The sequence below is a fragment of the Oculina patagonica genome, chromosome 6 (genome assembly GCF_052425735.1).
Source record: "Oculina patagonica isolate OP01 chromosome 6, crgOcupat, whole genome shotgun sequence".
NCBI classification, from domain to species: Eukaryota; Metazoa; Cnidaria; class Anthozoa; order Scleractinia; family Oculinidae; genus Oculina; species Oculina patagonica.
In genome coordinates, this window is record NC_135763.1 from 27,822,628 (window position 1) to 27,850,432 (window position 27,805).

Sequence of the window (27,805 nt, forward strand, 5' to 3'; positions counted from 1 at the left end):
TCTCATTTTTCTTTCGCGGAAAACTGGCGTCTGCAATTCAAAGCGGTGTCACTTAGAGACTGTTCGCTATTTATTCCTAAGGAGGGCCGGTTTTTAGAGTGGGGGGGGGGGGGGGGGGTAAAATTTTCGAAATCAATGAAAAAAGGGGGGCGTTTTTTTAAAGTACAGTAGACATAAGGGGGTAAACTTTTAGAAACTGTTATTTCAACAGTCTCAACAGTTGTGTAGTCGTTTTGCAGCCATATTTTAAAAGTTGATCTCTGTTTCGAGAATTCTATTTTCAGGGAACTTGATCTTATGCATTAGTCAATTGAAACCCCGGCCCCCCGGCCCCCGGTACTTAGCGGGGATCTAACGCGTCCAAAGCCGGGATTAAACATACTTTTAACGGCACGTTAGCCCCGGTGGGCGGTGGATTTAACAAATTGTCAGAAGACCGGGGCCGTAGAGAGGTGATTTAACCGAACGCGACCACCTAAGGCGGGGAGGACAGCCGGGATTTCATGATGAAGGCCTTGATAGAGCTTTTCGCGATGCCTGGTAGGTGACACGAATAGAAATTTGTGTATTGAAACGCCTCTTAGGTTGTAACCTGCAATCAGGCGTTCTTTTTTCGAAAGCTAGAGGGATAAAAGAGGTAGGGAGGACATGATCTCAGGTTACTCTTTTAGAAACAGCACGGAAAAGATGTCGTCAATAAAAGATGGGTTTATTGCTATTTTGTCTAAGTATTTCGTTTTCTATTTTGGCCATGACGATGTATGCAGAAGCTACGGCCATTTTCGTGCCCGTGGCAATTTGATGGGTTTGAAGATAATATTTTCCATTGAAATGGAACGAGTTTTCGTAAAGGATAAGACTAAGCATTTCTCTTAAAAATCTGATAGATACGCATGCGGGAGGGTTACCTTGAAGGAAGGCTTTTTTAGGAAGTTAAATCTTCTCAGTGAAGCTAATAAAGTCTGTTTGTACGAAGTTTGTTTTTGTGTTATCGGCTAAAGTAGATGGTTGACAAAAGCTGAAATACGTTCTGTAGGGCCAACACACCCCGATATTATGGGTCTTCCGACAGGTGTGTTCGTAATAGTTAACTTTGCAAATTTCTCAAAAGAAACGGGCTTTCGGAGGAAACAAACTACATCAGGTTTCTTTCCAACATCAGTTATTACCATATATAGACAATAAATGAAATAAATCGATTTTCCACTTCTGCAACGAAATCGAGATATTTTCCTGAAAGTCGCTCTAAGTATACGGTAACCAAAGCGTACTATCAGAGTTTGTATGGATTTGAGAAAAAGTTGAAAAAAATATCTCTTTTTATCGTTGAAAAGTTATAATAAAACTTAAAACCTTACCTGGTGTCACTTTTTTTTGTCTTTTTAGTGCTTCAGAAAGCCATACGTGCGGTTTTCGTCTTAACCGTAGTACGCAACAGGCGGTTAAGACGAAAACCGCACGTATAACTTTCTATAAAAGCACTAGAAAGACAAAAAAAATGACACCAGGTAAGGTTTTAAGTTTTATTATAACTTTTCAACGGTAAAAAGAGATATTTTTCTTATTTTTTTTTTAAATCTATACAAGCTCTTATAGTACATCCATACAATCTCTCAATCTCTCATTAAAAAAAGTATTTTGTATTTTAAGTCCTGATGATTTTACCGTGTTAAAATAAAGGTTAACTAATACGCTTTGGTTACCTGTGCTCTAAGTCTTGAGGTTTTTCTTCATTCGGTTCGGATGCCCCCGCTATGTGGGGCTTTGAACAGATGTCTTGGCCCCGGGGACGGGGTAATCAGCCGTTTTTAACACTTGGTAAATGTTAAATTCCCTGCTAAGTCCTGGGGGTCGGGGGGCCGGGGTTTCAATTGACTGATGCATTAGTTTGAAAAGCCAAGAAAACATGACGCTGAGTAGCATTGTAATTTGCTGGGGTCAGTTGTAGTTTTAATACAGTATTGTAGTGCGTACGTATATAGAAATCCTCAAACAGCAAAACTAGAGATTGTTCCAGCTTGCCAACGTCACATATAGGAGTCAGGCGGATATGGAGAGACTACGTCAAACTGATTTCTTGCTTTAATCGGATCTTCTCTGGACCTACAATAATACCGGCGCTGCAAAACCGCTTTCCTTGCCGAGTGCCTCCATACCGGTACGATCACAAATGGTCACAAATGACCTTGCACTGGATTTTGGTTTATTTTGCACGCGGCTAGGCTGTACGCAATTTCGCAGGGGAAGGCCTGTCAATATAAACCGGGGGGGGGGGGGATTTTTTTAAAAATACCCACTTTCGGGGAGAGGTTATTAGGTTATGCCTTAATTGGTTGAAAATCAAACCCCCCACCCCCCACCCCCAACCCTAAGCCATAAATAACGAATAATAGTCCCATATTGTCTTTCAGTATCCTGCAGTTTTGGGTTTAAATTTCGAATGAATCATCTTTAAGATCGTGACACAAATGTTCGAAATTCTTAGCCATTTGCCTATTTTCTGTCGAGTGGGTGTTTATACCTATGTAAGATATAGCAGATAAGGTTCAGTATCAAGGTTTTTATTTTGGCCTAAACCTGAGCTGCTGAGCATCAACCACCGTTTGAAAATGGCCTATTTATGAAGATATTAAATATAAATGACCGATATAAAAAAGGGTGTAGAATGGTAAACTCGAGACCAGTGTGCGAGACTGCGAGTCTGATATCTTTTCTGCGAGCTCGACACGCGACCCCACAAGCTGTAAGCTTTTATCATTATCGTGTTTATAAATAAAGGCAACTACTACTACCGGTCGTTTTTAGGGGCGATTACTATTTACTCATCCCAGCAATAACGGTTAGTACAGTACGTCCGGTTGAAGCTTGTAATGGTAATTTTATAATCACTTCCGCATGAAGTTTTAACTTGGGAACAGATTATTTTTTTACAGGAAGTACCGGGTTGGACAAAAAACGTTAGGGGCTAAGAAAAAAATATTCACAAACCCGACGAGGCTATGAAATTTTCAATTAAAAAAATTGATCGGGTATATTAAAAGTTTCTGTTAATAACAGTTTTTTACACTGTGTTTTTCAAGGGAGGTACAAAAAGCAAACTCTATTCAATATTTGAAAGCTTTAAAACTCCAAATTGTCACGAAATGGCGAATCCATTTACAACTTAGAATCTCTGATACTCCATATTCCATAATTCTTGTAAATGTTCACTCATCGCTTGAGAAACTGTCTACCCCTTCCACGTGGACCGTCGTTGACAAACCACTAGCACAGAAGCTATTGAAAACTGCGAGCGGTATTGTACACTTCATTCAGAGGCTCCCTTTTCCATTGGCATCTATGTGCTACAGAAAAATTCGTTCTGCCTCAAGAATAGTAGAGCGTTGTAATGAGCTTTCGGCTTGAAACTTCGTAAAATTGGCATGCATGCTTCTTCCATCTTTATTGAATCAATGATATTTTATCTCTTCTTTGGTTTCGCTTAAAGCTTTATCACATCCTGTTTATTATTACACTGCAGAAAATTAGATTTAACCCCCTCCTGCCCAGTAATTCCCAGTATTAGTCAGTCTTACCCAGTATTCCGCCTTTAGTTACTTTTAGTGGTGCCGCGCTCTATAGGGAAAACAACTGTCTAATTGCGAGAGGGAAAATCGCGTAAACAAAAGTAGTACTACGCAAGTGGTACAGTTATTAATTTAAAACAAATGCTGCCTTTAATTAGTAACAAATAAAAGCGGAACCGCAAACAAACGGGAGTGAAACTTACAGCAAACAAACCGGAGTAAAACTTACCGCAAGCAAATCGAAGTGAAACTAACCGCAAGCAAAGCTTGAAACATTTTATCGCTTTGAGACAGTTTTTGGTCGTGGGATAAAATTCGCCATTTTGCCCGTGTAGTTCGACAGTTGTTTCCCTTATAGAGCGCAGCACCACTAAAAGTAGTTAAAGCCAGTGCATATGCAAGGCTATGATATATAAGGCTAAGACTCTCCCAAAGATACTCAGCAGGTTTCCATGTAACTTTTTTCCGTACAAGCAACGTTTTGTATTGAGAGCAGTTTCTAGACCAAAAATCTTCGAATATTCTCCGATTGTTTTTTCGAACGCCGTACGAACGTGGTCGATCGATTTTAGAGCTTTTCCAAAGATAAGGAAGTTTCCCGAAGACCTCCAAAGAAGTTTAGAAGATGTTTGAACTTTCGATCGTTCAGCATTAAAACACTCTTTAGCAGAAAAGATCTCGTCGGTTTCTTCACGATTGTTCTCATTGAAAGAAATTAATTTAACAAATTTTGGCCTTTTTAATGGCAGTTCAGACGATACTACTTCATGGTGCTTCTTAAGTAGTTCTTTTGTCGTCGGAGGGCAAAAAAAAAAGGCTCTGAAGTAACCAATGTCAAAGGTACCGTCAAAAACAATCTAAACACTCTGTGGACCTCTTGTCAGTAGAGGCGTTTTGAAGAGAGGAGGTTTGTTAAAGTCCTGCAACATAAGAAAACCCAGCAAATCTAAGTGAACCAAATCACTCCATTTTTTCCCCGTAAACTTTACGGGAGCTCTTAACCTACCGAAAACACTTCTCGTGACTTCTTTTGTCGCTATAAAATTGCATCTCCGAAGCACTTTTTTGAAAACAAAGGGCGATGAAAGGCTTGTATGAACAGGACAACAGTAAAGGATGTGAGAGAGAAAGACCTCTAGCAGAATTCGGTAAATTTCAAAACAAACTCCGGCGCGCCAAGAAGAACTTTCACTTCGTAAAGAGAACGTAGCGCGGTTAAAAACATACTTGATGGCCAACTTTTTCCGCCTGAAATTGTTTACAAAAACTCCCGAAATTTATTCAGAGTATGTACAGCAAGTCCGCCAAAGTACTGAGTGACAATATAGAGAAGAATTCAACCAAAGAAACTTTATTCAACCAAAATTCAAGGCTCAAAAACAGCTGTTTGTAGCGCGAGCTTCGTAAATTACAAGCCGCGAAAAAACATAATTAAACAAACAGAAACGCTTTTTTAAAACACTTACATCAAGCTGCCGTACATTAAGTAGCCCAGAGGTGATTCAGTGTTAAAAAATAAACATTGCTGAAACTGTACAAGTCGCCCGGAGATAAAACTTTGCAGGTGATTCATCGAAAAAGCTTTGAATTTGATGCGTACGTGGCAAACCCAACTCAGTGCAGCGGTGTTAATTGCAATTTTTGAACCAATCACAGGCTGGAAAATTGAAGCACGCGCTATTTCTTGCGTGACAAATCCCAAAAACCTCCTCGAAAAATACGGGCCACTTTCGGAGAAACGCTTTTCCGAACCCGGAAAATGCGCCCAAAATTAAAGAGTCCTGAAAAGTTTTCGAGACCGAGAAGTTCTCGGGACTTTTGAGAAACAGGCCCCAGGTTCGACCACTGGCCGGAGTTATTGTCTGCATTGTAATGTGTTCTTGGGCAAGACACTTTACTCTCACAGTGCATCTTTTCAACCAGGAGTATAAATGGGTACCGGTCAATTAATGCTTGGGGGAACTCTGCAATGGACAAGCATCCCATCCAGGGATTACTTCAGGGTGAAGTAAATATACTCCTAGTCGCTTTATTTTACTGAAACAGTAATAAGCTCCGGCTTATTAATTGATATCTGCTGGTATGTGATAAAAAAAAAAACGGAACGTGGGCCTGTTTCTTACTTAGATCCGTTCAATAGTCCCCACCAGGGACTGTCATTTGATTAATCTATCAAAAGCTAAAGTCTTTTTAAAATGTAATCTGACATTAGGCGTATCAAGAAATGGTTTATTGTTCCGGCTCACATTCTCACATTAAGCATTAAACAATAGTCCTTTTGTTCTTGGTAGCGCTGAGGGACTTTGGCCGAAGCTAAGCGGAAAAGCTCGTGACTAACCGGAAAATTTTCTGTATGACAATTTTGCTTCATTGGGGAGAGTGGGTAGCGTAAATTTGCACTAGTCAGGTCAATTTTCACAGGTGTACCCTAGGGAAAATTTGACCGACGGTGTACCCGTCGGACTGATTAATAAATTATCCCTATGTGTCTCATTCAGACCACCTAAGTCTGAATAAAAAACGCCTGGTATTATTCGAAGTACGAAAAGAACTACGTTAAACTTTTTATTCATACTTGTGAAGGCGCGAACCAACGCTTTGAACATGAAACCACGCTTAACTTTTTATTGATTCTTGTGAGGACCCGAACCCACGCTTTGAACACGAGACTTTGACCTACTGTTTATTGATACTTGCATTTGTGAAGACCCAAAAAAACGTCTTGAACACCAAATTTTAACTTTTCATTGCCAACGAGACAGGCGAGCGAAAACGCGAGCCTGTCTCGACGGCAGTATATAGAGCCGTGCGTAGTGTGAGGCAAAGTGTGAGGGCTATGCAGAAAAAATCTCAGAATCTTTCAGCTCGATTTTCGTGTAATCCGTTTCCGTCAGTGATATTTTTTTGACCATATTAGGATGTAGGCGGAAGTTGTCGAAAACACAATTTCCGATGTTTTTAGCCAATCCGTTCAGCAGAATTTGTTCAGCACGTGCACACTTTGTTGTAGTTTGGCCAATCAGCGTGCTACTAATTTGTTTAGCACGTGCATGATGCATTGGCAACTAAAATCCCCAGACAAGATGCGTGTCAGATAACAAAGAGGTTTCAAATCTGTTCGCTTCAAAAAGCCAAAATTCCCGAACTGGAGATTGAAATACGAAAGAAACTTGAATTAAACTTTGTTTAGAATTTAATTTCATTTAAGATAAAGGCAAGAAATGCATTACAAAGCTTTAAAATTTCCAAAGATTCGAAAATTTCGAAGTCATACAAATTAGCATGCGTAATTAGGTTAGGTCTGGCTATGAAAACAAAACGGAAACGAATTTGGTGTCGTGGATTTTATCGATCAGAAGAGAGCTATTTAGAGTTTTTTTTCGTTTCTCGAATTTATAAAATAAATGCCCTATACTTCATTTTTTTACTGGAGTGTCTAGCTTTTTTTTCTCGGACGACCGGGCCTTGAATTTTCCTTAAAGCTGTCTCAACAACAACAGTTTAACGTGACATTTGAGACGTCACGCATTGCGCGTGATGAATTATTCTCGGAACGGTGGTAGTAAAATAAAATAAACTTGTTCCATCTTTGGCCACAAAGATGAAACCTCAAATTTGTTGGATACTTACGTGTTGAGTGGATTTAACTGCAGTGTGGAAAGTTTAAAATGATTTGTTTTGGTAAATCTTTGTAAAAGTTTGCTTTTTCAGTTCGTAGTTTATTTTCCGAGTTCAGTGGGTCATAGCAACTTTGATTAAGACCTTTAGGACTTAAAAAAAAGGTAAAACAGCAGCGATAGCGGCATCGAACAACAATGGCTTGAAACTCTCAAAAACATGGAGTTTAGAAGATTTCTCACTGAATCTTCACTACTTTCACGTCATTATTTTAGAACTTTTCCCTCATTTAGCCTTCATAAAATCGCATTTTATTCCAGAAACATTCAAGATTTTCAAAGAAAACACCCAATGTTTATTGATCGGACCAAAATCATAATGCGTACTTTCAGCCAAACATTTACAATTATCTTCCCTTCTTCTCTCGATCTCCCGTTGTACTCGTTGGCATTTCTACCGATAGGTACCACTAGTTGATACTTGTAAAGACGCGAGCCAACGCTTTGAACATCATGAAACCTTAACTGAAGATGCGAACCAAGTTGAACGCTTTGAACACGAAACCTTGTTTAACTTTTTATTGATACTTATGAAGACGCGAACCAACGCCTTCAACACTAAACTATGGCTTTGGTTAACGTTTTATTGACACTTGTGAAGACCCTACCCAACGCTTTGAACACGAATCCTTGCTTAACTTTTAATTGATACTTGCGAAGACCCAAACCAACGCTTTGAACACCAAAGTTTAACTTTCTATTGATACTTGTAAAGACGCGAACCAACGCTTTGAACATGAAACCTTGCTTGACGTTTTATTGATACTTTATGAAGACGCGAATCATCGCTTTGAACACGAAACCTTGCTTAACATTTTATTGATACTTATGAAGACGCGAACCAACGCTTTTAACACGACACATTGCTATTTTTTTTTTTTACTAAAAGAACTAATTAATCCGAGTGACGGCGTAAAGGCACAGTGCGCTAAAACGGTGCATAAATTAAGCATCCTTGACTACTATATTTACAAGTAAAATATTCGCAGCCATTAAAATAAAAACCCATAAATATAAAAAAACACATATGAATTTTACTTTTTTAAAGGATTTCTTCGAAGCTTAAAAGGGCTAAAAATGATCGATCTTCTCATCTTGCCTTATAAATCATTAGGCTAAAAACATCCATAGGTTTCGTCACTAACAGATTCCAAGAAGAAGAAATTATAGCATGAACAGTTTTCTTTGACTTTGTTGATGTACGATTTTGCTATATTTTTTTATTATTTGCGGTCGGCTTTGCAAGAGTAAAATATGTTTTGGAGCCTTTTAATTTGCAAAAATGAACAGGAACGATTTTGAGTGAGAACTTTCCTCATGAACTCGTTTGGCATGGCTTTAAAGCACGAAAACGCGAGCAACCGTACAAACTAGATCAGTGTTAATATTGCAAAACTTGCCACAAACATGACTCACCGCAGTGGGATTTTCTCGTTCAGGTGTTTTCTTCTTCTGTAATAAGCCTTCGTTACTGGTTAGCTCTCTGTGAAGAACCGCCTCAATGCAATCGGTGGCTTTCTGTGCTTTACGTGGCCCTCGATAGTATCGATCAAATATAAAATTGGCATATGTCAAGAACGAAAATTGTGTTTAATTGCTGGTTTCAGCTACTTAGACTTACTGGCGCCAGTTGGGCCTGCAAACAGCACATGCTTAGTTGCATTCACCTTCCCATAAATATAGAATTTTCGCCGAGTTAAAAAAACTGCAAATTCTCACCTTTCATATAATCTTCAACAAAAGTATAGGCAGCCATAGAGAGTGTGAATACTAGCAGTTATTTTTGTATTCTGAAACTCAAATTTAAGGCTAACACAAGGCGAAAATAACGCTAAAAAAATTCATTTTCTTAAAATAAATTAACCAACACTACGAAGTAATGATGACGAAGCAGGGGTGCCAGTTGTTACCTACGAATATCATTAGTTAAGTACAGAAGGCTTTTGTTGACATCTTAAATTCAAGCTAAGGATACATAACGTGACTGTTTAAAAGCACATAGTTAATGAAAAGGACAGTTAAAGTCGACTAAACTGACTTTTAAGGAAAATACTTTCTCCTAAGCAGACGAAACGTTTATCTGAATTGTCTCACATGACATGACGTTAATTGTTCACCATTACAGATCACGAAATGAGAAGGCGATCAATGTTGTTTTTCTAACGAAACTGGGTTTAGCGAGTAATAAATTATTTGAAATGAAACCTACTATTTGGAAACTAGGAAACTGTTTCACGATTGCAAATCACAATTTTTTGAGGGCGGCGATATTGGTTTTGAGTCGATGCATTATTTTGGTAAATTTCTGATAAGCTGATTTTTCCCATAGCAACATATTCCCATTTTACAAATTTTAAAAGGTCTGTAATTGATCCAGTGCTTTGTTTGCTTTTGGGTTCCAAGAAGGGATAACGAAGGGGGTTTGTTTATGGTTACATTTAAATATAATTGGTTAAGTTCAGGGAAAGCTTTTGTTAATGTTGACATTCGAGTTTCAAGGAAAACTAACGTGACTGTTTAAAAGCACTTAGTAAATGAGGAGGACAGTTAATGACAGCCTAACGTGACTTTTCAAGAAAATACTTTCTCGCAAACAGACGAAGCATTTATCTGAATGGTCTCACATGACATGGCGCTAATTGTTCACCATTACAGATCACGAAATGAGAAGGCGATCAATATATGTTGTTTTTCTAACGAAACCGGGTTTAGCGAGTTATAAATTATTTAAAATGAAACCTACTGTTTGGAAACTAGTAAACTGTTTTACGATTGCAAGCAGTTCAGAAAGCTTTTGTTGACATTTGAATTTCAATGATACATAACATGGCCGCACTTAGTAATACTGAGTCCTAACTAACAATTAATTTGTTATAAATGTGACCCTCCACGGGAAAACAGGGACAAAGGTGAAAGCACGCTCACAACACGCTTCCACATTAAAACAAAATACTTCGATTTTTGCACGATTTAAGCGTGTTCAGAAACTTGCCTCATTACTGATTTTTTTTGTTTCACAGGACACACTAACACAATAAATAACCTAACTTGGAATGGACCTTTTGGATCAGCCGTTTAAATCAGCTTACCGGTAAACTTGATCTAAGTTAAAGCGTGCGCAGCAGAACAAAGAAACGTGCAAAGCTAAAAACAAAAGCTGCGTGCGAAATAACACAACACGCTAAGTACGCGAAAAAGCACACAAAGCATGACCAAGGCAAAAATAATGGAAATAATTCTCAACCCATTTTGTCAACTCTACATTAGACTCGAAACAGAGTGATGTAAATGTCTGTTGTGAAATGGTTTATTGAGCCGGTAATGCTTTTGTGTTTGCTAAATTTTCTGTGGTTTCGAAGTTTGTCCCTCGGTTGGCTCAACAGAACCCCGTCTTTGCAACCGCTTCAAACAAATTCTTTTCTAACAGCAGAAACTGGGCTGGCAAATAAACGTGGCCAAGAAGACTTTATGCCGCTCACTCTCGTCCGAATTTCTTACCAGCAAAAGGACGTTGGCCAACAGTTATCCTGGGAAAAAAAAAAAGGTTTTCATGCAGGGAAAGCGAAACATCAGTGCGCCATGGAATGTTTTATAACATAGCGCGTGCAAGCCCTATCTAATTCCTATTGAGCGATCATGGTGTGTTTCGTTATCTACGCACGGTCGTGCGTATATAAGATGACGTGTGCATTTGCAGTTAGCTAAGTCAAGTTTTATAGCTGCAAGTTCCCGTCGTTTACTCCGAGTTGGCCATAACCACTCGTAGCCAACAAGGGCGAATGGAATAATTGTTTTATTAACTATAAATCTACTGGATATTTCATTTTGATGTAAACGAGGTGTTAGTGTGAGGAGGCGAAAAAATTTGTGGCACGGTGTTCACTTCTTGAATTGAATGAAAAACGCGAGGAAAGCGAGTGTGAGAGTTTTCCTCCGAAGAACTTCCTCGAACAATCACCTCCAAAGTCGTCTACGCATCCTGGAAAATTGTGAAAACAATTAAGGTTTCAGGAAAGACCGAAGCAATAGTTATTGGGGAAGTTATTCGCCTTGTGCACAAAGTACAAAACATACAATTACAAACGGTTACAAATTTTTGCTAGCCTAAAACAGCCGCGCAATTGCTGTTTTGGCAATTAATATGTTCTTAATTACTTAACAATATAATTACTTACAATAATATTTGTGACCCTCCACGGGAAAACAGGGACAATGGTGATAGCACGCTCACAACACGTTAACACAGCACGCTTAGCGTGTCTAGTGACACGGATATGCACATATTTAATCACTACAACAATGCAGGACACGCAAGCCTTGTTTCGCACGCTAAACCTTTTGTTTTGATAAGTGTGCTCGAAGTCACGCTTAGCGTGCGACTCGAAGACACGCTTAGCGTGCAACTCTAAGACAAGCTTAGCATGCGACTCGAAGTCACGCTTAGCGTGCGACTCGAAGTCACGCTTAGCGTGCTAGCGTGCGATTTAACACGCTTGAACACTCGAGAACACGCTAGAGTTGTGACTGAAACAACAGTCATTCAGTACAGATTATTTTCGGCAAACACGAATTGTGAAACTTACGCACACGAGGAAAAAACACAAAAATTAAAGCTACTATCTACCGTTTCCCGGTCGTTTCCGAACCAAACTAACCGTTAGTGTTATGATCAAATCAACTATGAAAATGAGCGTAAAAATATTCCATTCACTTATTTAAACTTTGTCTGGAAGAAACACTCATTTACAAATGTCCATTCAGTTTCAACTTCTTAGTTGTTCTTTGCGCATTGCGCTCTTACTACAACATTCCATAGAATGAAAATGGTTATGGGATGTACGTAGGCATCTTCGTTACCATAGCTACACGTAATCTGAGTTCAAAACTATCCGTATCTTGAAGTTCTCGTGTAAACAAACGCTTATCATTTAATTATGGAGTCTCTAAATGAATTTTCTTGCATGCGCGTGAACATGGATGATTTGGCTACTTGGGAAGAAGTTTCGGAATTGTACTTCGGAGTGAGAGAAGATGAAAGCGATGAAGACGCAGATGACTCACCTTGGGACGACAGCAGTTTAGCTAGAGAGCGGCGAAGATGAATGTTATGATGACGAACCTGAGATTTACCGCGAGCCCTTGGAAAGCGATTTATCGGAGAAAGCCAAAGTTAAAACATTTTGGGAGAACACTTGTAAATGCAAGTTAGCCGAGGGTGACAAGCCATGCAGCACAACCCTGTCCTTAGACGACTTCTATGACAGTCGAAACAACTGCAACGAACTGTCCTCTGCGGAGCTTGATTTAGTAATACTGGGGGCAATTCAAAGTTCGCTTAATTGCAATGAAATCAGCGTCTCTGGCCGATCGGAAAAGCAACGCAAGGTTTCACGGATGGCTTTCTTTTACCATGGAAAAAGAATTTGCAGAACGTCATTCCTGTTCTAACACTGTTCTTACGCTTTGGCTTGCGTGGATGTCCTGTTCACTGAAGAGGAGCTAGTTAACCGTGACGGCAACACCGGTGGCACCTTGGGCTACAATAAACTAGATAAACATAAGTTAGGCTTTCTGCGATCTGTGCTTCGACAAAAGTTTGACTCTCCTTAATTTGAATGGGAAAATACACGTAGCAAGATAAACTCCAAGTGTAGAGGAAAAAGAAGAACTGTCGTAAAGATATTAAAAAACCAAGCAATTTAGCATGATTAAAACAAGATGTTACAATGATGTAGGTTTTAATTAAGCGTAGCATTTTTTAACGTTGACTTTTCGCTTCAAAGCAAATGAAACCACTGATGAAAAGAAAAAAACAATTTAGCTTGTGAGTTCGCCAGAATATTTTGTAAGTTGTAATAGCGTGAATAAATTTAAGTGTTACTGTGATAGCGTTCTACATTTGCTTATTGTTTACCTGACGTGTAAGATAACCTGTTATTAAAAATCAGGTAATCTGACATAAGCCTGCCCAACGACTCAAGCACAAGGATTAATAGAATACAATTGTTTCACCTAAAAAACGCTGATCGTATGCTTGCGTGGCTTGTGAAAATAAGGCTTAATAAATGTAAATCCGTTGCCCTCTAATTGTTTTCAAAAAGCTTATTTGAAAGTGGCTTTTCGGTTCTTTTCGGTGATTTCACGTCTATAGAGCAAATGATTTTTCACTGTAGAAAGTAATCGAAGTTAGACATCTCGAAACACTGCCAATCGATCTAATTCTGCGGGAGTTTCAAGAGTGCCAATTTTTCGGAGTCAACTAAATTCAACGATTTTCGGCCCACTAAAACTAGTAGCCAAACGATAGCAAATTTATATTTTTTTTCAGTGATGAAGCCCGAAACGTTTGGATTTTAATATATTTAAATTTGAACTTGACACTTGATTTTTTCCTCAACCTTAAAGATATGTCATTGCCTGTGAAAGACCAGGCGTTCCTATCGTACAAGAGAAAAGCCGCGAAATACTGGAATCGAATCTTCTAGCCGCGATGCAAAAATGGCGTCGCTGACTAATTAAAACAGAGCGAAAAGCTATAAAAGACTGAACAAGAGAATTGAAATCCTTAGGAACTGGAGTTGCAGCTTTTGCTGAACTACTAAACACGGTGCAAAGCTTTCTTGGATGTTTTCTCTAGAATTAAAATTTGCAACAATAACCCCTTTCAACACAAGTTGTTTCCTCGTATTTTCGTTTTCGCGTAAAAAGGAATGGTAGGTTAAGAACAACACGATCTTTCTTTATAAAGTAGACCGGACACGCTGATGATGAAATAAAACTTTCAAAAACTCCCGCGAGTATTTAGAACACCCCTCTGTAACAGACCTGGTGACACCTGATTTTCCACCAGGTTTTCAACACAAAATCGACCAGGGAAGTAAAAAATCCACCAGGTCGATTATTTTTTCACCGCGGAGGTCGATGATTTATTAAAACTAACCATGTATGTATATAAATGCAAAACTCTGTGACCCAATATGCAATAAACTTAGCGGGGTAATCGTGCACAACTTTGCGCACCGATGTCGACTGTAGATGACACCGTCGTTTTTTTCGCATTGTTTGTAAACAACTGAAATATTGTACTCTTTGTATACTCTCTTACACGAAGAAAAGTTGCAAAAGAGAAACAGAATCGATTTTGCGATCCCCGTGCGTTCTTTGTATCGTACAGTGCATTACCGCCACAAGATCCGCAATGGGTTATATTCCTGAAATCCTCTGAAATTCTCGCAAGTCTTAGGCCCATCAGAGGATCATAAACGGCACGCAATGCATGCAGAAGCGATGACATACAAAGGAACAAATTCCGCCGACCGCCTTATGATATAAGGCGATGGACTGACGTCATCGCCTTTAAATGATTAAACTTCCTTCGGATGCATGTTACTTTTCCAGTTCTTAGCAGGCCTGTAGGCAGGATTTAAAAATGACGGTTCTACAGAGCGCCAGAGATCTGAAAGATGCTATCATGTGATCGCCGAAGGTGTAAGCTACTGGGGGTCCAGGGGCATGCCTCCCCGCAAAATTTTGAAAGATTAGACAGCCCGAGATCACATTTCGTGCGTTTTGAAGGGAGTTTCACATGCAACCAGGCAGCTTAAAGTTAACGTAAAAAACACGATTATTTCAAAAACTTTTCAGTCAAATTCAAAGCTCCTTATCTTTGGAAGGGGAAAGCGCTTCACCAGGCAACTAACCTTGCGCTTGACGGATTACACCCGCCAAAACATACTGTTTCAAAGGACTCAAAGAAATTGGGAGAACCTTTCGTGTACACTTTCGTGGGATCATTTTCTCGACTCCCTAGTTTGAACGTCTCCCAAGCCCTGCTAATCTGAATACAAGTTTAATTGCTTTTCCAGAAAATAACTGACATAAAGATTTATTATCAAAAGAGACGTGCAGTAAGAGAGAGATCCAGAGGTTGTCTAGCACGCGCGCGCCTAAATTTAAACTGTGTTGCCCGTTAAATACCGTTTGTAAATGTTCAAAATGTCGGCCCTTATTCGTTGATCTATATTTGGAAGACCAAGGCATGAAGAATCAAAATAAGGAAACCGTCTGCTTACATCTTTTACAGGTCGAATGAATTGTCCCTTTCTTCAGATTAAGCGAGCAATGAAAAATACGTGGTATGACTGCTGTCCTCCAGCTAGGCATTATTAGTTTCATGCAGGTGAAAGCTACACAAAGCACTATTTACACTGTACCTACAATTTGAGGCAGCTTAATTAAAATTTACCGTAATACGCCACTTGAATGATCTTGAATGTACTTGAACAACGTGAGTACTTTTTATAGCACATTTTGCCGGCGAGCTGCAAAGTTAAACACGATATTTACATCAAACGCCGCTCAAACTGTTCAAGGCTGCTTAATCGACGGAAAAAAGCCACTTAATACTCACGTACCAAGAATTATATCTGTCAAGCTGATTATCCTCTGCGTAGTTATTCTATAAAACGCTGTAGATAGCCAGGTCGAAAATACTTCCATGCATTCGCTTTGGGCCGCGCGCACTGTAACCTGCGAGCGCAGACGCATTTCCGGCCGCAGCAGATTTGTTTTGTCTCTTCAGTTATGTGCATGACATCAGAACAAGCGACGAAAACAATAGAAAAAAGTTAACAATTATTTTTTGCTATTTACATCAAGTTATCGGACAATTATTAAATTATCGATCTTCTTGCCGCGCGTCCTTTGGTTGATTTTGGTTGATTTTTCCTGACCAGGTAAACAAAATTCTCCACCGGGGAGAAATAAAATTGACCAGGGATTTTTCAAATTATCACCAGGGACCAGAGAGGTCAACTTTCCACCAGGGAGGGCAAAATAACCCACCAGGTCGGGTTTCACCAGGTCTGTTACAGAGGGGTCATTAGAAGCTGTTAACGGCCATTGTTCAAAAATGGCCATATAGGGGCATTTTTAGGTCGTAAAACAAAGCCTATTTTTATTGAAGTTAAGCCACTTTTCTTGATACGAGAACGAAGAAACCTTTCACAGGAATGTGAAAAATCCCACCATATCCTAGACACGTGGCACGAGACAAAAACACAAACACAAAATTATTGCAAATTCACTCGGACATAACTATCATTAAAATTTAATAAAATAAGTAAAAACGTGAACTCTCTTGCTAAGAAATACACCCCTGTTTTTGATGTACAGTATGTACAGTGATCATACTGTACTGCAATGGCAACGAACAGCATTAAACCCCCCCAGGAGGGGGGTACTCGACATAATATCGGGTAGGGAGGTGCGGCCCAGCCTCCTAAACCCTGACCCTGTTTGAGACACGAACCTCTGATTTTCCTACCCTGTTAAGACAGAATGCCAATTTTTGATTCCCCGTCTGAGACAAAAAGTACCTAACTGGCTTTCTTGTAATAGTGAATTAAGCTAAGTATCAATGCCGAAATCAACGTAAATTCGAAAATTTGAATGAAAGTTTGTATGAATTTCAGGCAACTCTGCAGGCATACAAGCCTATCCTGTTTGACATTGGTCCATGTAAAGATACCCTGTTAAAGACAAAAAAGGGTGAAATATATACCACGTTCAAGGCAAAAAAGCCTGAAAACCATACCCTATCGGGTCGCACGTCCCCGTTAAGCCTTTATAAGGGAGTACGCACACCCCCCCCCCCCCTCCCCCGGTCATTAAACCCACATCACGGACTTTTTTGCCAACTAACGAGGTTTATTTTTGGAAATTTAATTTGCACTCCAGTTAAGTCCTCATTAAGTCTTTTTCACGGCGATTTTAATTGTAAAACAGGAATTGAGAAGTTAATTATAAGCAAATGTTTTTGTTCAGACACATTTTGTTTAAATTCGGTGTATTGGTTTCTCGGCGTGAGACTGCATTTGTCTTCTGGAGTCAAATACTTTTCTAGACTGTCTAGCCGTCCTAAGCTTTCTGTTTAATACCCTAAGGAACTTCTTCAAACTCAGGCTACACTGCTGGTTATAGCAGCAAACGTTTGAGCTCAAATTTTCTTTTATTTGTTGTGCAGCACTAATTATGCTTTTATAAAAAAACTTCTTGCTTGCAGCTGAAATAACCGACATAATTTGACCGAACATTTGTTATTCACCGCGCTTTTCTCCTACAATAAAACATTAATGACTTCCCAATGATTAAGAGTAAACTAGCTTTCCTAACTATACGATTTTGTTTTATGTTTAAACCCACTCATAGATAGGATGTCAGAGATTGCTTTGAATGAGTCTAATTATCATAAGATGTTGAATATGTCCAGTCTTTTGTCGATCAATATTCTATCTTTTTTAAATATCTTCCGCACATTCACTCTACCAGCCTATATCTTTTTCAAAGTGTTAAAACTAAGGGTTGCAATTGGAAAACTGTTATTTTCTTGATTCCCATGATTCACAACTCCGAGCTCGGCTTCATTGGCAATCTTCCTGCGTGTTGCTACCCTTCGCTTTGTTTTTCCCAAGTTCGTCATGTTTATGGTCGCCTTAATCGAGAACGCCGGTGACTCGACCTTGTTCTCTGCCGGAGAAATATAAAGTTTCCTTTGCTTTATAGTAGTTGTTTGAAAAACGCTTCCTAGAAAGGTATCACAAATGTAATTATGTCTTGGCGATGCTCGGATTTTTCTCATAATATCTTTAATACCTCTGCGCACAGTTGTATTGAAGACGGCGAATAAAACTGGGTTGATGGCGCAGTTGCAGTGCGCTAGAAACATTCGCCAAAAGCGAAAGCTACAAGGGACCCTACTAAAAGCGACCTGGGCTAAGAAGTATGTTATCCAGCAGATTAAAAACACAAGAGTTATAACAATCATCATTTTTATGACGTTACGCGTCGCTTTGACTCGCAGTCCTTTCAAACGCGCAGCTGTGGCGCTCTCTTGTCGCGGGGTTTTCCCCGTTTTAAGTATGATCGCTATAATTAAATAGAAGATCAAAATCGTCAGCCAGGGAAGAGCGCAGAACGTTACCAAAAGAAACGTGTAGTATATATCTCTCGCGTTCTCGTGGTTGAACACTTTGCGTAGATCTGAACCACAAGTTTGCCTGCCTTTGGAGGTCTTCGTCCGCAATGATATCAAATAAGGCAGTCGAGCGACGATCGCCAAAGCCCAAGTTAAGAAAATCGCAAGCTTCGCAACTTTGGTGGTGAATGGATTTTTCAGTGGAAACACCACGGCACAGAAAGTGTCCAAGCTGGAGGTGAGAAGCGTCAAGACCGAGGCAATGATTGCCACTGTGTGAAGAAAGGGAATGATCTTACACAGAGCATAACCGAAGTCGCCTTCCACGAGCCACACGCTCCCCACCAGAAACATTGGAATTAATCTCGGCATGTACACGGTTGTAATGACGAGATTTGCCACGGCCATATTCACCACAGCCAAGTTAATAGTTTTTCGCGCTCTACCATATCTGCAAACTAGAGCAACGATCAGAATGTTCCCTACCAGAGATGCAAATATGAGTACGCTGTAGGCGATCACTCGCCCAAGTTTTAGCGAAAACGGATCATTCACGTAACATGCTGTGGACGCCGTCTTTGTGTCATTGGTCCCGTTGTTGGAAGTGTCGCCTGAAGAGAAGTTCATTTTCTCTGAAAGCGCAACAAAAAGACGTTGAGTAAACTTTTGAAACCACATTCAGTATGTATCTATTTGGTTCAGTGGGCCAACGAATGGGTAATAGTTAAAGACTCTCATGCAATATTTAAATTAGAGAGGCCATAGTTACGCCAAATTTAAGAAAACTTAGCTTAACCAACAATGTATGTGGCACAACTTTCTTACCTCAGATTAGGATTCTCGAGAAGCTCAAGAATAAACTCGTGACGAAAAACTTCGCTCGCTTGATAAGCTGTTTATTTACACAAGGTTAAAGAATTCTCTCTTTTGATTCGACGCTGCCAATTGTCAAGGGTCTGATAAATTGATTATATTTGACAGATTTGGTGAGTATCATTTGCCCGCAACTTTATTTAATTGTTTTTTTTACTTCCAAGTTTAGATTATTTCGCACTCTTAAAACTTCCGCTCGATACCTGTGCCAGTGTTTTTTATTTCTATTTCTATTTGTATAGGAAATAACGAAAACGAAAACAATAATCCTTTCGTGCCTGTGATTGGAAATTTTTCTAAAGAAAAGCTTATTGTAAGATGTTAAAAATTCATGCGTGCTGCTTTTATGGACACCTGCTAAAGTAGACAATAGTCTTCTTATTTCCGAAGGGGAATAGTCGGCCTTTTAGTTGAAAACCATAGAAACATTTTAACTACATTATGTAGTATTTTCAAGTCAGGAAACTACCAGGTTTTCAAATTTAATCAATTTTAATTGATTCTCAGCCGTTGTGAAACAAAAAGGAGGGAAATATTATTACGCTTGACGCCAAAGTAATATCCACTTGAAAGAGTACTTTTAAAGAAACATCTAAATAAAATATCTGACAAGGATTAAGGGCATTCATGAAATATGAATAATTGCACGAGGCAGAAGTCCATAACCACTTCTGTCGAGGAAAACAAAACTGTTTCTTAGGTTGTTTTTACTTCTTATATTAGGACGTGCGCAAGTAGGTTAACCTAAGGCACCAATTTGGAAGATATCGTATCTAGATATCTCTAAATTAAAATTATTATTTTATCTTTCATAAATCTGAGGAATTTTTTGAGTAATTTTTATTACTCAAAAAAGCGAAGGATGTCATGACTAGAAACTTTAAAACATTCAAATGTCTGCGAGTGTGTCTTGGCGAGAAAAGATGAGAACACTTTAAGGTCGCGCAGGACCCTTGAAATCATTATGTATGTATTTATTTAAAGAGTATGCACGAACTGCGACGACTGAAGCCGACAACAAACGAAATATTCATGAGAATGTTTTTCTTAAAGTTCTTTGTACGAGTAATTAGACGGTATTGTTCTCAGCTTTGCGTGCCGTGCGCTGAAACAAAGCGAATTATCATAATTAGATTCACAGCTGCGAACTATAGCACAAGACGGTTATAAACATTGACTCGGAAGGTCTTCGGAAGCGGAAAATCCTGCAATTTTGTGTCCAAGTTTTCTCCGCCGATATAGAATTTCAGGAGTTGATTCGCGAAGAACATGAACTTGGTGCACTCTATTGTGTTATGACAAGAGCGAATTTTGAAATTTTGTTCTTAAGTTGAAGATAACACGTTTCAAAGTTTAGTTTTCACATTTTTACTCTCTTAGAAGCAGATAACTTCTAGCAGTTTTTGAAATCTAAAATTTCGTTCTTGTCATAACACAAAAGAGGTTATGATTCATCACTAGTTTATATAATCTTCTATTTCGGTGCGCTATTGTAGCCGAAAACTTGGACACAAAATCGCAATATCTGCAGTTAAACTTTTAAGAGCCTGTAACATTACAGCAAACGGTCATCTCTCAGTAAAAGGACAATCATGATGTAATTCCATCATCCCTTAATATCCTTGATAAATTTTAGAGGAATCGATGTTCAAAATGTAGCGAATTAAAGCTTTACAAGATAGCACTCCGTCAAGAAATTTGGCTAATGAATTTATTAATGAGCAAAGGTCCTGCGCGACCTTAAGAATTGGGATTTATCTCCAAAGCTTCAACCCTTTAAGTAACAAGAGCGTTCAACGAATAACTTCTTCTTTCAGAATCAGAACATTTGTCAATCAGACCTCACGAGAATAAAAAAAAAATCGTCAGCTGTGGAATATTGTCTTGGTGTGCCACCACATGTCCAGAATTAAAGCAAAGGAGACGTGTGGCAAAATTAAAAAATTAAACAAAGTTGTGAACTGCATTGAGAATTTTGTAATGAAATGAAGAGAAAAAAATTGTGTATATCTTGCACCATTAACGTAAATGGCGGGTCCTCTTAGCATTTTAATGAAAGTTGAATTCTTAATATAAAAGATTATGTCTATCTCTAGATAAGTTCCATTGCTTTGTTATCTTATCTGACCACAATTTTATTTTTAAAATTTAGTAATCACGATGGAAAAGATTTTTGTTTATTGCCATAAGCGATTAGTTAAAAATAATTTCTATTGTTATGATATCCGTTTTGCATTTTGTTACATCTTTTTGCAAAATGCACTATTAATTACAATAGAAGAACCCCCAAAATAGTGCAAAAATCTAGACAAAACTAAATAGATTCCATCAATCTTTTTTATACTGATGGCGGCCACTGCAGTTCAGCTAAGCGTTTTCAACAATGTATGCAGCTTTTTATACTTTTTCAGGTAGTACGTAAGACAGTTAAAGGGAACTTTCTGATAAAAGTGTGAAGGGAAAATAAACGACTGTGTCAGGCGCCCGGCTTCTATTTCACTTCACCACAAGTTCTAAAAATATTGCTAACATTTCTGATTAAACCTTTGCGTCCCAAGAATGACTAACGTCCAATTTTCTTTCACAAAAGTAATGCTTAATCTAAAGAAATGCTTTTGAGAATCAATAAAATCACCACTTAAGGGAAATTGCTTTGATCTTTTAACAAATTCTCCCAACTAGTACTAGAAGAAATGTATGTAGATCAGTCAGGAGAATTTGCTTGTGGATATTGGGACTTTAAAGGTTAACACTACCGCTGTTTTCTTAATTTCAAGTTTTGGTTGTTGTTAAAATAAAGGCTTCGTAAAGTAAGAGGTTGAGGTTTTATAAGTTTGATAAGGTGAAAGCACTGCAGAAATATAATTGGGAATGCAATTATAGTTCTTTATAGATAAAGAAACATAGGTTGAAATAAAAAATAAATAACCGGCACACATGGGAAATTATGAAAATACAAATAAAAGATTAATTAGCATGCAAACACGAATCAGTCAATTGTTAAGCAGGGTCAAGGTAATATTCAAAACTTATGAAAATGTTTTATTAATTTCGTCACTGTTTTCTTAAGACCCCAGGCTACTATTTTGTGTTACAATGATCTGAATGAAAATAGATCAAACTGTTACTTTATGAATCGGGTGATACAACTTAGTGCAAGCAAGTTCTTTAAAAAAATGAGCTTTTGTTCTGTTGAAAAAAAATTAAAATAGTAAGAGCTCCCTGGCGCTAAAGTCATTTTTATTATATTTTCCGATTTGAATTTCAATTTATTTTCGGGATATTAAATAACATCTGAATATGCAACATTTGCAACAAAGTTCGAATATCCTAGTAACCTCTAAAGATTTCTGCTATGGGCTGTATATGCCACGAGTGAAGTGGTTTTGTTTTCAAGGAAAAGAAAATCGTGCATCATGCAAATTAGGTAGAAGTAAGGAACAGAAATACTTTGTATCTTTGCGATATATTTATATCTCTTAAATTTTCTAATTTCTTTTAAATATCTAGGTTTTACAGCAACTAGTTAAGAATCTTATCACTTTTCGTGAAAGCAGGAGAAGAAATGCTTTTTCATTATTGTCGAGAACTTTTCGAAATAATTACAAAACAACTATCTCTTCTAGTTCTAATATCTTTATCTTAGATCCCGACAAATGTTTTGGCTACACTAATTTATTCAAATAGTTGTCTGGGAGTTAACACGGAACAGTAAAGTAAATACTTAAACAACACAACGGGAGGTTAAAAACTGGACGGGCAATTATCAGTTGTAATAAGTGATTTTAATAAATGCAAGATATCGAACGTCTTCCGATTAAACGGAACACTGTAGCGATATTAAACATGAAAATCTTTCACGTTTCGCAATAGCCAGGTCAATAAATTGCCATATCACACTTGTCAAAATATATATTTCCGCTCTGGTAAAGCCACCAGCAAAACTCCTTAAGGGCTATTAGCATATTAATTTTGTCAAATTCTGAATGTAATAAAAACATCTTCAGATCAAAATTTTAGCGTTTGTTTAGAACGAAAGTTTTCGCTAATACGACGCAAATTCATTCAGTTTTATCTTACAATGCAAAGAATTTGTAATAGACTAGATAATATCTTTCTAGGAGTACAAAATTACTAAAAGTGACGACTTGATAATGAAAAAATTGAAATTTCTTTATTTTGGCATCAAAATGAATAGGAATATTAAACCATTTTCGAGACATATGTGCCGCTGTGCGACCAGAATAAAAAATACAAGAATAATTATGCCTTTTATGATGAGAAATAATATCAACTTGCTAACCTTAAGGCTTTTTTTAAGTTGGTAAGAATTATGAGTTATGTGAAAATTTCATAATTAGATGGAAAATGTTACTATAATTTTTATGCATAATGTCAGACTAATGCGAGCTCTCACACAGCTTACACTGACGGCTAACGTAGCACTTTCACACTTCACTTTATACTTAGCAAATTTCCATTAAGCAAGTTAAAATGTATAACTTTGCCAAGGCATGAACAGTTTATCGGAATAACCTCTTCCTGTTTGTAAATATTGAATGAAGAAATGCTACACTGTATTTTTTTAAGCTAACCATAAACTCTGCGTGAGAGAAATTATATTTCAAAAAATTGAAGTGACAATTAAACAATATTCAGCACCTTCTTATCGCTTATAGTGTGTTTCTTACTAAAACCAAAAAGCGTATTGGCACGTTAGAGGTTTTACTAAGCGATCAACATAATCTATCGAGATGGAGATATCAATGGTAAATAAATGCATTCGACAACTTTATTTTCGTATTACCTTCGTCAGTTGTATGTGTTAGGGACCCGAGGCGCCTGTACTTCCTGGAGAATGTTGATCAACGTAGGTAGATGCACAGTTTATAATGAATCAACTTCAACCAAAATGAATTCAGGAACACAGTATGCAAGCACTGCTTGCAAGCATTGAATTGAGATGAAAGCTGCACGTACGCTGCGATTATGTCATTGTAGCACAGCGGTAAATAGACAAGACAACGGCTGGTAGCCAATCATAGGGCAAATGAATTTGTGTAGCTAATGAGAGCATTATTTTTGGCGAATTTAGCTGTCTTTTGCTTTAGACGTATGACACTGTCTGGCAGGTTGTCAATTCAGAGAAGTTTAAATGTTTAAAAAAAACCTGCTCTCTGTCTACATCTGCTGCTGCAATAATTTAGATCGTGTACTATCAATCGTGTTGAAAAGTACGGTTTAAAGAAACGTCCAGTTCAATTAGGCTAAACGGGTAAATTAACTATGGAACATGTACAATGAAATTTTAATATTTAAAATTTTGATTAATGATTCTGCTCCTCTGAACGCTGTTTGAGGTCTGTACGTGATGTTTTCAAAGAATTCATGTAAAAAATATCTATATCTGCCCGCCCATTTTACGCACTTAGACAATTAATGTCTTCCCTTAATATTTTTGGACTTCCCGTTCTGTTTAAAAATAAACAAGTTAATGAAGCAACAAAATTCTTCAAAAAGTCCATTGCTGCTTCCATCTTTAGAAACAAGAAGTTTGTAATTATATAAATTTGCGTATGAAATTTTGTGATTTTAAATAGTTTGTTTGCTTAGGCGCCTAATGCACCGGTCTGCAAGACCAGCAGATTAAATTCTAAATGGCGCCGCCTTAGTATCTTTACGCCGATACAATAACCCAAGTAAAAAGACTGCATGCTCTCTAAGGCTACGAGGAAAAGGCTGATGACATGGCATTCAGAAAGACTTACTAAAGAAGGGCTTTTAATGTCTCGAGTCAAAAATGTCCGACGTTTTTAGGTGAGATGCAGTTTCGCAAAATAGGTTACGGTTATTGGCACTACAAATGGAAGCTGTAATACAAATAAGGAAATTTGTTAGTTGTCGATAAACCCATGCATTGTACACGAAAGATCTAAACTGAATCCCTTTATTGAAACTGAAATTTAAAAGCTGGTGGGTGAACAATAAACAATTTGTCGGTTGGCAATGATTTGCAAAATTTCAATTAAAGGAAGTCATCATCAGGGTTTTAGAACCCTGATTTATCATATTAATTTTATAGCCTATTATCCTTTAAAGTTGTTTGCTGATGGATACATTTTTATTAAATTTACATGTCAGATGCCATATTGACACCATACAATGTACGTCTTCGAGTCTTTCTGACGTCGACTTCTCTTCCACCATTGCGGTTTTTATTAATAATCTCAAGAAACGTCGCTATTTAACAAATCGACCACATTTTTCCAGTCTACCATAGAAATAACATCAAAGGGTGTTCAAAACTCAAGTGGAACCACAGGCCGTTAGGCGAGTGGTTTCTCTGCAAAGTTGTGGACATTTTATGGCGTCATTTCTATGGTCTATAAGAGTGTAGACTACGGAAAAATTTGGCCGATTTGTTTTATACTATAACATGGAAATTTACTGGCAAACCAGTAGATACAAAGTCAGTGCAAAGTCTCGCGCGCGTATTAGCTCGAAGGATCACATTTTTTTGTTACTTGAAGGCAATTCAACAAATGGGTGGAAATTTCGTCCTAAATGTTCCAGCTGCCTTTTGACCACTCGCTTGATATTGTCTCTAGAAAAAAAAATCGTAAAAATCTCAAGTTTTCCGAAATTTCCCTTGCGTTTCGTTATATGTACCAGAACTTTCAACCAATGAGCGCGCGAGAATTTCAGTTTTCAGTTAAAAATATCAAATGGATTTCTATAAACCTGCAGGTAGGAAAACATACATTCCATTCACCAGTCTAATTCAGTAAATGTGTTAGCAAAACGGAATAGTCCGGCAATATAATCCCACGCTTTGTAGGAGTTAACAGCGATACACCCGTCAAACTTCACTTTTACTTCCTATAAGTTAAAAGTTTTAATAGGTTCCTCACTGCGTTGCATCGTTTAATTAACCCTTTTAGGCTACTTAAGCTACACTGTGCAAAATAAAAAAAAGCAAAAACAAACAAAAAAGAAATCCAGACCGGACTGGATGCACGTTCTTGATGGTTGATGCAGGTGCAATATATCTTAAAGCTTTCTATATGCTTGGGGAGATCATTGCGGAAGATAAAATTCAGTACTTTGCCTGTATTACTACAGATAAAAAAAGTCTTTCGAAAGCGCGTCTAGTTCCACCACAATGCAAGAGCCATTAACAGGTTATAATTACCCATCAACATTCTATTACTCCAATTAAGTCCCCCTCTCTGAGAAACCCCTTCCTCCTCTCAGACTCAATAGATATATTTTACAATACATCCTGTCCACGTGACTGTCAGGTGATGACACGTCGGGTTTCAGTGTATAGTTGAACAAAGCCCGACTCAAATTGTGAATGTCTTCGTCATTTTCATAAAAAAATGAAAAACAATAAAGTTTGCACTAAAGTTTCAGCCCTGACCCAGTTCTTTCTTTAATTTTGACATTTTCCCTCTGGTAGTTGAACATGGTTGAACGCGCAAACGAGAGAAATTATCTTTTCTTTCGTACACTTGTTACATGCGCCTACATGTACTTTTCCCGCTTATTCCGACACAATATATCAACCAGTTCGGGCTAAAGAATATAATCACCAGGAAAGGGAAAGTTCCGAGTGTGCGTTATTAATCCTGTTGTGTCTTTACTTTCGGAATCATGTAGCTCAAGCCGAGTGGCCTAAAAGGGTCAATTAAACGCTGAAAGACTTCTGTTATTTACCTCTTCCAGCTTCCTACACAGCGTACGCGTGGGAGTTTAATGTCGGCTTTTTCCGTGTTACTTGCACATTAACTGAATCCGACTGGTGAAAATAAACGGATAAATGAATCAAACCGAAAGTAAAAAGTAATTTTAATGTTTTCCTATTATTGTGGTTGAAGGAAATGAATAAACACTTGTAAGAAAGATGCGATACATTGCATTTCTTAATGAGGTCGGTTTTGGCGGTCAATCAGTCTTGGAACATTTGGCTAAATTAAAAGGATAACAGACTATCGAATATGATAAAAAGCTCAAAAACCAAACGTTTTACACTTAAATGCCCACATCTTCAGGGTTCTAAGACCCTCATTAAAACATATTTTAAAATTTTCGCAAATGTATTGTCAGCAGACAAAATGTTTATGTTTCATCGGCTGCATGTACAGCACAATTTGACGACTAACTTTTGATAGCAAGACACTTCTTCTGTTTTTGGTTATCGGTTAAATGTTGAAGCCATTCATTCCTGTTAAGATCATATCGAAAATAAACCTTGGGAGCTTTTGATAAAATCCCAAAACACGACTGCGTTATAACAAAAAGAGCAATTCTGAGACTCATTATATTTACATGATAAAAAAAAGTAGCAAACATGTCTAGAATCTAAACAGTGCAGATCACGATACTTCGTATCTAAAGCTTGAAAGCCGTTACAGAAAAAAAAACAGCTCACAAGATCTAGAAGTAAGTGATGGTAGTTAGCATTTACCTGCAGTGATGAATATTCCAGTGATTTTGAATTAATAAATTACAACGCAATAAACTAAATTTTTGCACTACGGATGTTATACTATCTATATTTCGTTTGCAGGTTAAAGATAAAAGGTCTAATTATTTTTTTACATACCTTTGTTCCACTGACTCAGGTAAAATTTTCAGTGCTTTTTTTATGTCAGTGTTGTTGTCCTGTTTGAAAGAGAAGAAAACCTTCTTTACTTAGATCACGTGGTCAC

The 27,805-nt window shown here is 37.9% G+C and overlaps 1 protein-coding gene across 3 annotated transcripts; it reads right to left on the bottom strand.

The window, feature by feature from the left end:
* Positions 1–16,999: 16,999 nt before the first annotated feature.
* LOC144657404 (somatostatin receptor type 5-like) lies at positions 17,000–27,805 on the bottom strand. Of its 3 annotated transcripts, none has more exons than XM_078517750.1 (2): positions 27,700–27,805; positions 17,000–18,848 (listed from the first exon to the last, which is right to left on the bottom strand). In XM_078517750.1, exon 2 carries the CDS (start codon positions 18,843–18,845, stop codon positions 17,574–17,576), a length of 1,272 nt encoding a protein of 423 aa, XP_078373876.1. In that variant the 5' UTR covers positions 18,846–18,848; positions 27,700–27,805; the 3' UTR covers positions 17,000–17,573. The 3 variants fall into 3 exon arrangements, with proteins under 3 accessions (XP_078373876.1, XP_078373874.1, XP_078373875.1); XM_078517748.1 differs by lacking the exon at positions 27,700–27,805 and adding an exon at positions 23,899–24,048 and having other exon boundaries at positions 17,000–18,850; XM_078517749.1 differs by lacking the exon at positions 27,700–27,805 and adding an exon at positions 19,044–19,541 and having other exon boundaries at positions 17,000–18,850.

Coding starts and splice junctions, on each gene's coding strand:
- LOC144657404 (XM_078517750.1), bottom strand. CDS start 18,845: ATGAACTTCTCTTCAGGCGACACTTCCAACAACGGGACCAATGACACA.